Below are 11920 nucleotides of genomic sequence, written 5' to 3'. Positions count from 1 at the left end.
CTCCAATGAGGCCTTTAAAAATCTAGCTCAGATCTTCTGACTTGGAGAAAAAAAATCTAAATGATCCATTTCTGACCAAAAGAAAACAATGTTGTGTATGTTGAAAAAGAAATGTTAAAGACCAACCACAATAGAACATCTGCATAAAGAACTAATTCTGCATCCACTGGAACTGCAGTTGTAGAGCTGAACGATTCAGGAACATCTGGGCCATCCTTTTCTCTTCCAGAACCAGAGCTGGTTCAGCACTGGTAGCAGGACCAGAACATCTTCTCCCAGTAGTCCCGGTTTGAAGCAGAGATCAGGTCAGGCTTTAAGTTTTGACTCTTTATTTACATCTTTATTAATCACATTTCACTTTACTCATAAAGCAGCACATGGAAGTAAAAGAAATCTCAGAACACCAAAGTGGAAGCGCTTCGACTCCACTGATCAGGAGCTTCATTTTTTAAAAGAAACATGAGGAGGAGGAGCGGAAGATGCAGGTGAAGAACCGAGTGACGAACGGGACAAACTCGTGACGTTCCCTCAGTGCAGGAACCCGGCGTGACGCAGGTGACTGTGCTCATTCTAATGCAGTTAAACTAAAACTAGTGCTAACAGTAAGGCATCCAACCGCCAGGGGCGGGGACCGGACCGGGACGGGCTGGGTCGTGCGTCACTGGGCAGGTCGTGCGCCACCAGCGGTGACGTAGGTTTGTGGTGATCTTTAAAAGACGAGTGAGTTTCTGGCTCCAAAACCCCAAAACATTTGGAAGAGTTCAGAATCAGCAGAAAACAGGTCAGGTCCAGTTCATTCAACATCAGGTCCAACTGGGCTAGGATCGGGTCGTCAATACGGATTCCAGAAGAGCTGATCGGAAAACACAGGAACCTGCTGGTCATCGGAGCCGAAATCTGAGGAGACAGACCCGAGGAATAAGAGTTAAATTGTAGATCTGGACAAAGGTTCTGGTCTGGTTCAGACCTGCAGGAACAAAAATTAATACCAAAAGCTTCAGATTTAGATTTTAATCTGCTTCCAGAAGAAGTCAGATGATTAAAAATGATTCTAGATTAAAGTTTCCATTCATTCAGAAACTAAAGTGCGTCAGTGCACGATTTGACATGTCTGCTGCCCCCAAGTGTTCAACAAGAGTAACTGCAGGTTCTAGGACTTCTAAGGTAAGGAGAAGACAAAAAGTCCCTTTTGGACCCACCTTGACCTTCGTTTCATGTCCATACATCACTTTTAGGCTACATTATCACCAGCCTTGTTCAGTTCGTTTGCCTATAAAGTATGGTTCAGTTAGCGAGGTGTGAACACTAATGGACTTCTGGTTCTACAAACCTCGGTCTGGATTTGGTTTGAATGCATATGTGAATGCCAAGCAGACCGGAGACCGCTCCAAAAGCAGGAAGTGGACTGCAGTGCAGGGCATTCTGGGTAAATACAACTAAAGCTAATGTGCTAGCCTAGCAAGAGAAATTACATGTGGTATTTAACCAAAGACATAAATCCTCCAACCGCTAAAAAGCACTCCAATTTAGTTTCCATTTGGTGAAAGAGGAAGTAACACTCTGTCGTCTTCAGAGGTTTTTGTGTCGTTTCCTTCAGTGGTTCTTGGTGCAGCGCCACCATAGGGGAGGAGGAGAACAGGTTGCTCAAAGAGTTTGGTTGGTTTGACTCAGCAGAGAGAAAGAACTACAGCAGATGGAGATGGAACAGATTAAGATTTGGACCCAATAGAACTGAGTCAACTGGACCATCAGGAGGGAAAACAACCTTAGAACTAAATCTATCAGGAATAAAACTCAAATTCATGTTTTTTTTTTTTTTTAATCATGCTTTCATGACCCAGGTTCAGTTAGAGATTGGAAGGTGTTATGAGGGATGAATGTGGCCTCACCTGGGGTGTGGTCAGTTTCCATCAGGAGGCGGAGCCAGTCGTTCATGTCGTCATCAGGGGTTAGCTGACTCCTGCTGGAGTAGCTGAGGCCAGGAGGAGAGCGAAAAAGCCGGTGGCTTGACTCCAGCTGCCGGATGAAGGAAAACAGGTCAGTCACTCAGAGTTCTAACTCGGAATCGCGTTCAGCTGACATTAATTCTACCTGCAGCACAAACTGATCGACTGAATAAAACCAGTTTTATCACCCTGCAGATTTCCGTTATGAACCAGCCCCGAGGAGAACCATGCATGTCTCCATGTTGAGAACCAGGCTCAACATGAAGCACTTCAGTGATCAGGGGCCGGCTCGGTTCCAGACCTGCTTAAATCGGCGAGCACGTGCAATTACCCTGCAGCTGGTAAATCAGGGGCTGTGTGAGGAGGAGTTAACCCAAGCCAGAGTCCATGAACCATGAGCCCAGATAGAGACTTTGGGGTATCTTCAGTCTGTCAGAATCTAAACATTAACCTATAAACTGGTTTGTCTAGATTTACTTTAGTTTCAGTTAATGAAGCAAACCATTTGAATGTATGACGTGGTTTTCAAACCGAAGTCAAGACTACTGCACAACCAGCAGTGGATACTTCATATGGCACTACAAATTCTGTATGCCAATGATTTTTCTTAACGTTTAAGCAGAAAGTTCAAGTTGCACGAGACCAGCCTAAGTGAAGCTGCTAGCCAATCCAATGCTGACAAACAGAGGAAGTAGACAATCTAGTGGATGACCAGGCTAGGCATGTTAGCCACTTGCTTAGTTACTGGGCCGCCAATTATTAATGAGATCAGTAGATGGCCCCCTGCTGGGTGGACAATAGAAGGATATATAAATACCGCCATACATGACTGATCACCCACTGACCTGCATCAGATGTAAACATCTGATGTAGCTAGATGTTTACATCAGACCATCATTGTTTAGAGGAAGAAAACACTTCCTCCTGCAATAATCGGCGAGTACAGAGGCAAGTCCTTACTGGGGACAGTGGAACGGTCCAGGCTCCAGGAACGTCCACAGACGGAGGAGACACCGAGGAGGCATCAGAGGCTGCAGGAGTCTCCTTCTCTCTCTGCTCGTCTCCTCCATCCTTGCACAGTTCCGACGTCATCTTGGCCAGCTGGCTCTGCCTGCAAACACCAGAGGAGGATGAGACGCTGCGCTTTCTGCTGCCGAGAGCGTCCAGCAGAGGGCGCCACCTACAGCTGCTCCACCGGGTCAGGCGTGTCCGGGGCGTCGCTGGCCGGAGGGTCCCACAGATGCAGCGCACGCCTCCACAGACGCACCTGCATGTCCCAGGAGCGCCGGCTGTACTTCCGGTACTTGTTGGGCGTGGCTGGGTGGAGCTTCGGGTCCCGCAGGTGTCTGTGGAGGAGATCAGCCGATCAGGGGGCAGAGCCTAAGCCTTCAGCATACAGGTGGGCCTTTATCGTGAAAATTTATCATCGTCAAGATAAATTTCAAATACTGCTTAAAAACACCTTAAACTGTCCTTATTGTGATTTAATTTAAGTATTTTCTTGACTATTCATGCCATGAGTGTATCATTTCATATCAAATTTGAAAATATGTTTAATTGCAGCTACTGTGTGCAGTTCAGTGATGCTGGCGACAGTGGTGTCCTACAGCAGTGGGTTTTTTTTTTTTTTTAAACAGGAGCCAACAGGGGGTGCTGTGGAGGAGACTGAAAGAAGATGAGGAAAAAACATGCAAAAATTAAATGAAAAAAATTTGAATCCCAGAAATGTTTAAATCTTGCATTTATCTTGATTTTTTGTTTTTCAATCATCTTTTAAAAATAAATACAAGTTTAAATAATTATTCAAATGTAATTTACTTGGCTGTCAGTAAATTCATCAAGTTGTGTTGCTCCTCAAGCTAGCATAGCTAGAAATGGAAACTTTGCTGACAAGATAAAGGACCTCTGCTGCAGAAAATCATGGGAACTTAATTTTTAATTAATGAGATGAATAAAAATAACTTTCCTGTAATCAAAAGATGGGACCATGTTGAAAAATATAATATAATTTTCTGCCAAAGTTATCTAAAATTCAAATGGTATGAGGTTAACATTTATGCTAAATGAATTTAATTAAATGGTGAATAAAATCATTCTAAAAGTTTTTTTTATTTTTTTACATATTTTGTAGCATCGACTGTGGGTTCATTAAAAAGCAGTAATTAATAGTTTGTGTCTGAACATCCCAACTTCAGAGATGGTTTCTCACTTGGGGACCTGCTGCAGGTAGTTCTGGTAGCCACTGGTGTTCTTCCCGTACTGGATCTGCTTCTGGCGCCGCTTCAGGACAGCTGCGTTCGTCTCGGTGTTGGCCGGGTCTGGCAGGCGGGGGTAGCAGCGGGGAAACAGCGGCCTGCAGGAAACAGAGGCCAAGCCGTCACCATGGTGACCAAACCCGCCATAAAGCAGACCAAAACATGCTGCGCAAATCAGCCGAGGTTCAAACAAACCCGACCAATCCGGGTCACCATCATGCTGACCTTTTCCCGTCTACGTCTTCTGTCCCCACCGCCACACTGCTGGTGGACACCTTGAGGATGCAGCGCTCCAGGATGGACGGCCTGCCGAGGAAAACCTTAAGAATCCACAACTCGAGAAACCCAAAACAGAAAACATTTTCACAAATTTCCAGCCTTAAAAATGAGGGCGTTTTGCCATTTTTGAACAATAAAAGGGAAAGTAGAAGGTTTGGTTATTAAAAGATGAATAATTCATCTAGTAGATTTACATTTTTTGGGTCATAGTTTTGTCTACAAATGACCCCTGAGCCACACTTTGGATACCCCTGATTTAGACTCCACGCATTAAAAACACTTAATCTTTCAGACTGAAGGTTTGTCCTGATCTGCACGTTTTCCTTCCAGAAGCAGTAGGAGCCTAAAGTCCTGAATGAAATGATCCAGACAGCTTTAAGAGTCTGGATCCCAGGAAGAAAACAATGAAGTCCTGCGGTTCCTGCAGAGAAGCGGTTTGGTCGGGTCGGTGGAGATAAGAACCTGCGAGGCTTGCTTCCGGTTCGCTCTCGTCCTCGAAGTCCGCTGGCAGCCAGGGGAGATGGGATCGGAGATGCGTTGCTGGAAAACCAGAAGGAAAAACGTTATGGAGCAAATATCCAGCACAATGCAGACATTTCAGAAGATCACTCAAAAGAAAATAAATAAGTAATCTGGAAATGTCATCTTCCAGAAGAGAGAGAAAAAAAAAAAACTTCCAACTTCCAGTAAAAGTGACCGTTTCTCTGCGAAGTCTTGCTCCAGTATAATAATAATGACTTCCAGGTGGGCTTTTATTTTTTCTTTCATGGCAGAAATTTGTTTCCATAAAAACCCAGCTGTGTTGCCACCTGGAGGGAAAGAATCTGAACTGCAGTCTTGATCAAAACCAAATAAGACCTGCTGCAGTTTAATTATCCATCCCTTCCTGTAGGGGGCAGCACTGACCTGACCTTCCGGTAGGAACCAGTGACCATTTGAGCCACCTACCTGACCAGGGTGTTGTAGACGGAGCTGCAGCCGGGGAGAAGCCACGGTTCGGGGGAGGAGCTTGCTGGGGCGGCCGGCATCAGGTCGGGAACGCCGCTCCACATGGCCGCTGACCAAGAATTGGCACAAACACACGACCAGGGGCTGGAAGAGAAGCTGGCAGACCCAGGTCAGTAAGTTTCCCCCCCAAAAAAAGTCTAATATTTAGACTTTGTTTGGTAAACTAGAAAAGTTTATTTAATCTCGAAGCTTTTTACATTTTCACCTAAAGATCTGAATTCAAGTTAGAAAACAGTGAAAGCATTTATTTATGCATTTTTAAGTTAAAAATCTCAAATTCATTAAAAAAATAATTTCAAAGTCTGAGTTTTACATCTGACCAATAAAATTATTTTAATCCATTAGTCCTCTTCCACTCTCCATGAGTTCCTGCATCCATGTGGTGTGGAGGAGGTTCTGATGAGGTTCCGATTGCTCTGATAGAACCTCAGCTCGTCTTCATTATTGGTTCTGGTGTCTCTTGTTCCCCTCGACTCCATAGATTCTCCATGAGGTTAAAGATAAGGCCAAGTTTGTTGGCATTACCGTGGTGATTAAAGCAGGTACTGTGGGTTGGTACCAAGTCCAGCTGGAAAATGGAACCAGGAGGAGCTCTAAGCTCCCCAACTCCATTGACTGAACTCCAGAAGACCCAGTGGACCAGAACCAGATCATGTCATGGTGACCCAGAACTTCACCAACAGGAAGCAATCTGTTTCTCTCCACTCTTCCTCCAGAATAAGAAGAAAAGTTAACTTTGCTTCACAATCCTCTCAAGGTCAACTTTAGTTTTATTACTACCACAATTTATCCTTCCACTCAACTTTCCATTATGTTTTGATACAGAACTCTGAACAGACAGCTTCTTTAGCTGTGACCTTTTGTCGCTTAATTGTGGAGAAAGTGAGTATCTGGGTCAGCAGACTTCCTCATGACTGAATTAACTATCCATTTTATTGATTTAATCATCTGAAAACTCAACATTTTATTACCCAGAAGAGGGAAGAAAAAAAAACGCTTTACATTTAAATTTACCAAAACCAGAGAGCTTCTTGGTGATGACTCCGATGGAAATCAGTTTTATTTGACTGATTCTGGATGATATCCTCTGAATTCACACCACTAAGCCTGGGAGGTGAAACTTGGGACCAAACACAGCAAGAATCTGAACCAGCCAGTCCAAATGAGTTAAGAAATAAACCCAAAATAGGTTCAAAGCTCAAAACTTTAACATTTGGAGTGTAATCAGTTTAACAGACAACAGGTCAGAAAGATAGAGCTCAATGTAAACTACAGAGGAAGCAGTTTTCCTCTAAGTTAGAAACTGGTTCTAAGAACTCTACCTGCAGGTTTAGGTTCTGGTTCGTACCTGGAGGACAGCAGCGGACTCTGGGCTGCGGGTTCCACTCCGCTGGTTGACATTTCTGCTCTTCTCTTCAGACAGACACGCCATCATTCTGATTCTCAGCCTTATAATGAGGCGCACCTGCGGCGCTGGAAAGGGGGCGGGGCCCAAAGCTCACCTGACCATACCTGGGTTACCTTCCGTCTCTGGCGCTTCTCTTCTGAAACTGTAATAATTTAACAACCAATTTACTCACTTCCGCTCACCTGTAGGACAGCATTTTTCCTGTTTATATTTTCCTCTGTTAAAATCTGCGTCGTTTGCCATCACTACCTGCCTGCCTCCTGCAGGGGGCGCTGCTAATCACAAATTTAAAAGTCTGTTCCAGCCATTTCCGGTAACCGAGTAAACAAGATGGCGTCAGGCAGTGGGGTGGGTTTTTCTACTATTATAGTTTAAATATTTCATTTGTACTTTTTAAACCTTAAACCTTAAGTGTCCGTAACTATTCAGGTTTCTCTGTCGACCGGAACCGCCTTCAGCTCCGCCTGCAGCCGTTTAAAAAGCTTCGGAGCACCGATGCTAGCGGGTAGCATGCTAACAGACAGTGACGGGAACATTAACCAGGCTTTTAGTCACAGTTTATGACCATATGTACATTTAAACTCGAGCTTCAGTCGGTACCAGTCGTTCGTGTGTCTCTGGTTTTATTGTGAGGCAAAACTGATGATAAATAGACGCTTAGCTTTTAGCAGAAGCTCAGCCAACCGCTACAACACAACTTCCGATCTGTCAAAATAAAGTAATTCTCGGTTTGAACAATGATTTTAAAAATAAGAGTTATGATTCTGTATTAAAATAAAAAATAGTGTTTTTAATCCTCTTGCTGTTACGTAACTGAATCTCACTTTGGGTTCTACATCGTTATCTTTATCATCTTAAAGAATAAAAAATACATATAATTATTTATTCAATTCAACAGTACTTTATTTATCCTAAAGGGAAATTAAATATTGCTGTAACTCTGATCACCAGAGTATCTTCATAGAGTCCTTGTTCATCTCCAGTAGCAGTCATGCAAGAAATCTATAGAGGCTATGTATGACAGTAATGTTTAAATCTTTTCAATTTCCTGAGGAGCTATAACTACTATAAACAATTATTATATGATAAAAGCTAAGTATTTGTTATCGTTTGTTTCCAAAAGTGAAACTTGTGCAAGTTAATTCCAGATAAAATGAAGTAGTTATAATTTAAACATCTTCATTGCTGCAGAAAAAACACATCTGGTTAGGCCTGTCACGATAACAAATTTTGCTGAGTGATTAATTGTCTAAAAAATTATTGCGATAAATGATAATATTGTTTCAAGATCTTTTGACACTGATTTAATGGAAATGACATAATAATGCATGCAATTTCCTGCCATAGATATATACACTTTATTTTCAAAAGAACACATAACACTGGAACTGATAAACTAAAGAAACAAAACAACCAAAAACAAAAATAAAATTGTCAGTCTCCATTAACAAAAAACGTACTTGAATAAAAAGTAAACAACATAAAGCCAAAGTGGAAATAAATACTGCATTCAACCAAAAGAGTGCAGATTATGAAGTCTGTATGTATATTGGCCTTCAGTAATCACTAGATTTAAATAGAGAAGATGGGCACATCCGGCCACTTAATGCAGTAGTTCACACTACACGATTTTTTGCCCCCATTTTGCCCTTATGATAATCTTAGAACGTTGAGCGATCCAAGATGGTCGCTGGTGATTTCATAACCGATCATCCCGCAGTGTATGGTGTGTTACGGTAGATCGTCGTGGCCGCTCCGCTCTAAATCAGGGGTTTTCCCCGACTGGTCAAAGGTTAACTTTACAGAATTTATTTCAGTTTACTTCTCACTAATTCAGAACAAAAATCGTTCAATCTGGAAAGGTAAACCGCAGGTTTCTGAGGATCCGTTTCTCTGGAACCTTTTCTCATGTTCAACTTTTACCTCTTCCAGTCGAGTAAGAACGACTTCCGTCGGAAATGGGACAAAGACGAGTACGAGTCTCTGGCTCAGAAACGTCTGACGGAGGAGAGGGAGCTGGAGAAGAGGGATGGTGAGGAGAACTGTCTCCAACATGGCTTCACTTCCTGTTTCTGTCCGCTGATTAGAAGCAGAGCTCTGATTTCCCAGAGGTCATAGATTAAAGTTTTTCTTTGCGCTCCTCCAGGGAAGATTGCGCCGCCCGTCAAGCGGGAACTCCTGCGTCACCGGGACTACAAGGTGGACCTGGAGTCCAAGCTGGGGAAGACCATCGTCATCACCAAGACAACGCCTCAGGCCGAGATGGGCGGGTGGGTGTTCAGAGTTGGCTCCGCCTCCACGCCGCCTGGCCGGTGCTGACGCCTCATTTCTCCTTCTGCTGTTCCAGGTACTACTGCAACGTGTGCGACTGTGTGGTGAAGGACTCCATCAACTTCCTGGATCACATCAACGGGAAGAAACGTGAGTACTCAAACCAACAGCTGTTACCATGGAAACGCTGTGTTTTGGTTTAGTGTGAGTCCATCAGCTGAGCTGGCTGAGTCAGACTCGTCTCTCTAGTCTGGGCTTGAGTCTTGTAGCCATAGCAACCGGTTGATAAGTGCTAGCTGCTGTTAGCTGAAAGAGCAGTCATTTTGTTTACAGTAGTAGAGATGATCGTCGCCATCAAAAAATATTATAAATTCAGAAATATGATTAAATAAAGTATCTGGTAGTTTCGTGATATAAATCAAACTTTTTTCAGCGTGTTTATGTGCATGTGGCGTCCTGAAGACGTTTATTTAAAATAGACATGTTTTAAGATCAGTAGTTACCTAAAAAGGGAGTAATAGGTTTTGTCATCATTTTCATAGTTATCACAACACTACTACAAAATATTGAGATCACATTCTAAGTCCATGTTGCCAATGCCTTGGTGGACACCCTTGTTTAGGGTCAGAGGTCAAGTTTGGAGGTAGGACGCGAATGGAGGTACTAAAAGGAAAGGAAGTCAAAGTCCTAATATGGGTATAAATGTAAACTGTGTGTGTGTGTGTGTGTGTGTGTGTGTGTGTGTGTGAGCAGACCAGAGGAACCTGGGCATGTCGATGCGGGTGGAACGCTCGTCTCTGGATCAGGTGAAGAAACGCTTTGAGGTGAACAAGAAGAAGCTGGAGGAGAAGCAGAAGGAGTACGACTTCGAGGAGCGAATGAAGGAGCTGAGGGAGGAGGTGAGTCAGGCCATGCCTCCTGCTGGCCCCCTGACGTTACTGCGCTCCACACATGCACAGTAAAACCATCAGAAACAAAATAGATTCCCAATCCAGACCTGATTTACTTTCTGACTTAGAAATCAATTAATTTTTATTTTATCTGAATAATTAGTAGTTGTGTTTATCCAGAAAATATTTATCCACCTACTGTTTATCCAGTAGGTGGCAGTAATGCCACCCACTTGTGAGGAGTTTGGGCCAAATGTTGCCCAAAAAAGAAATGACTGTTAACACTAGAATCTGCCCTGGTGGTTTTTTCTTCTCTGAGATAAAGCAGCAGGTCTAGTCTTGGCTGTGATTGGTTGATGAATGAAACAAAATAAGACTGAATAAACCAAATCAGGAGTTTCCAAGTTTTTTGGTGAAAATTTGCTCCTTTTTTCTATGTACAATGGCCCTAATCACCCCACTGCAGGTCCTGGTCAAACTGGCCGGTCGATGGTTTCTACTGCACTGTATTTAGTCAGAGTGACGCCTCCTGTCCTCATGACCTATCTCTGCGGCCTGTGTTTCCTGCAGGAGGAGAAGGCAAAGGCCTACAAGAAGGAGAAGCAGAAGGAGAGGAAGCGGCGAGCCGAGGACGACGTGGAGCTGGAGGAGGACGACGAAATGGCCGCCGTCATGGGATTCTCCGGGTTCGGCTCGTCCAAGAAGAGCCACTGACTGCTGAAAACTGGAACCAGTTCCTGCGGCACACTGGGACCAATTCAGAGATTCGGATCAGGACTTGTCCTGCTCTTCATTCCCAGACAGACTCTTATTTTGGCGGGTTGTGCGACTCTGAGCAGCCAGTTGGTCAGATGCCTGGCCCACTAGGCGGGCCCAGTAGGCGGTTCTCCTGCGGAGTCGGACTGCAACCCGTCAGCCAATCAGCTTCCAGCACCGCCTAGGTTCGCTGCGTTCAGCGTTTCTGATGAAAGTGGAAATGATTGGAATCAGGAGGAGAAGCTGCTTTTATTTCTGTTCGTATTTTAATAAAATCTTTGACTTCTGGATGGTTGTTGTTTCAGCTGCTGAAACGTTTTAATCCCATAATTCAGTTAATCTGCAGGATGATGGATTATTAATCTGATCATTTTAAAGCAGATTCTTTGTGATCCGAGGCGCTGAGTGGGTTCAGCCTCTCTCTGCGGCGCCGCAGCGTTTGATCAACAGGAAGTAGACAAGGAAGTTGGTTGTTTCCTCTGAGCTGCTGATAAATGACCAAAACCAGGTGATCATCCAGATCAGAACAAATTGCTATTTTTACTCTGCTGAACATCTGTATCCTGGGTGTTTACACAAAAAAATTAAAAATGACATCTTAAAAAAATATTTTATTTTTTTTTCCCCAGAAATAGGAACTCTGTTCAACCACACAGTGAAATATTTCAGCCTTCATTTCCATCATAATTCTGGACCAGAGAACTAAACAGAAATCAGAATATTCCATGAGATCAATAAAACAATTTTAACAGAAAAACATTCTTCAGTTCCGGTCTGGGCTCTTTAGCTTTAATTACTGCATCAGTGCAGCGTGGCATGACGGAGCTTCTGCTAATAAAACCTTCATCTTCATCGTTGGTCCTCCTCTTCCTCCAGACTCTGTAGGGTGTCTGTTCAATTTCTAAATGAAATGGAAACTTTTATGTTCAGCACACTGCTCTTAAAGGACTGGTATACATTTCAGTCACATAATTCCATTTTATAGCACAATCAAGCGACTTACCTTCAGTTATTTATTGCCTAACAATTGGGCCTCTGTCTCTTTAAGAAGTTCCTGCTCTTTCCGACACTCAGAACGTCACGAAGCCGATTACAACTGTTAGGAGT

General features: G+C 43.5%; 2 protein-coding genes across 2 annotated transcripts; one reads left to right on the top strand and one right to left on the bottom strand.

Annotated features, from left to right (window-relative positions):
* Positions 1–313: 313 nt before the first annotated feature.
* slbp2 (stem-loop binding protein 2) lies at positions 314–6943 on the bottom strand. The gene is made up of 9 exons (XM_015014778.1): positions 6837–6943; positions 5429–5584; positions 4943–5020; positions 4427–4507; positions 4156–4299; positions 3131–3292; positions 2907–3057; positions 1890–2016; positions 314–897 (listed from the first exon to the last, which is right to left on the bottom strand). Exons 1-9 carry the CDS (start codon positions 6887–6889, stop codon positions 833–835), a joined length of 1017 nt encoding a protein of 338 aa, XP_014870264.1. The 5' UTR covers positions 6890–6943; the 3' UTR covers positions 314–832.
* Positions 6944–7065: 122 nt separating this feature from the next.
* Positions 7066–11103, top strand: zmat2 (zinc finger, matrin-type 2). Its single transcript, XM_015014779.1, has 6 exons — positions 7066–7244; positions 8829–8928; positions 9043–9166; positions 9244–9317; positions 9921–10066; positions 10628–11103. Exons 1-6 carry the CDS (start codon positions 7227–7229, stop codon positions 10769–10771), a joined length of 606 nt encoding a protein of 201 aa, XP_014870265.1. The 5' UTR covers positions 7066–7226; the 3' UTR covers positions 10772–11103.
* The last annotated feature ends 817 nt before the right edge of the window (positions 11104–11920 follow it).

This window comes from Poecilia latipinna, unplaced genomic scaffold, assembly GCF_001443285.1.
Source record: "Poecilia latipinna isolate Pla-1442-1.1 unplaced genomic scaffold, P_latipinna-1.0 Scaffold1847, whole genome shotgun sequence".
In the NCBI taxonomy this organism is placed as follows: Eukaryota; Metazoa; Chordata; class Actinopteri; order Cyprinodontiformes; family Poeciliidae; genus Poecilia; species Poecilia latipinna.
The sequence above is the reverse complement of the archived record's forward strand: the minus strand, read 5'-3'. Positions and strand labels throughout refer to the sequence as shown.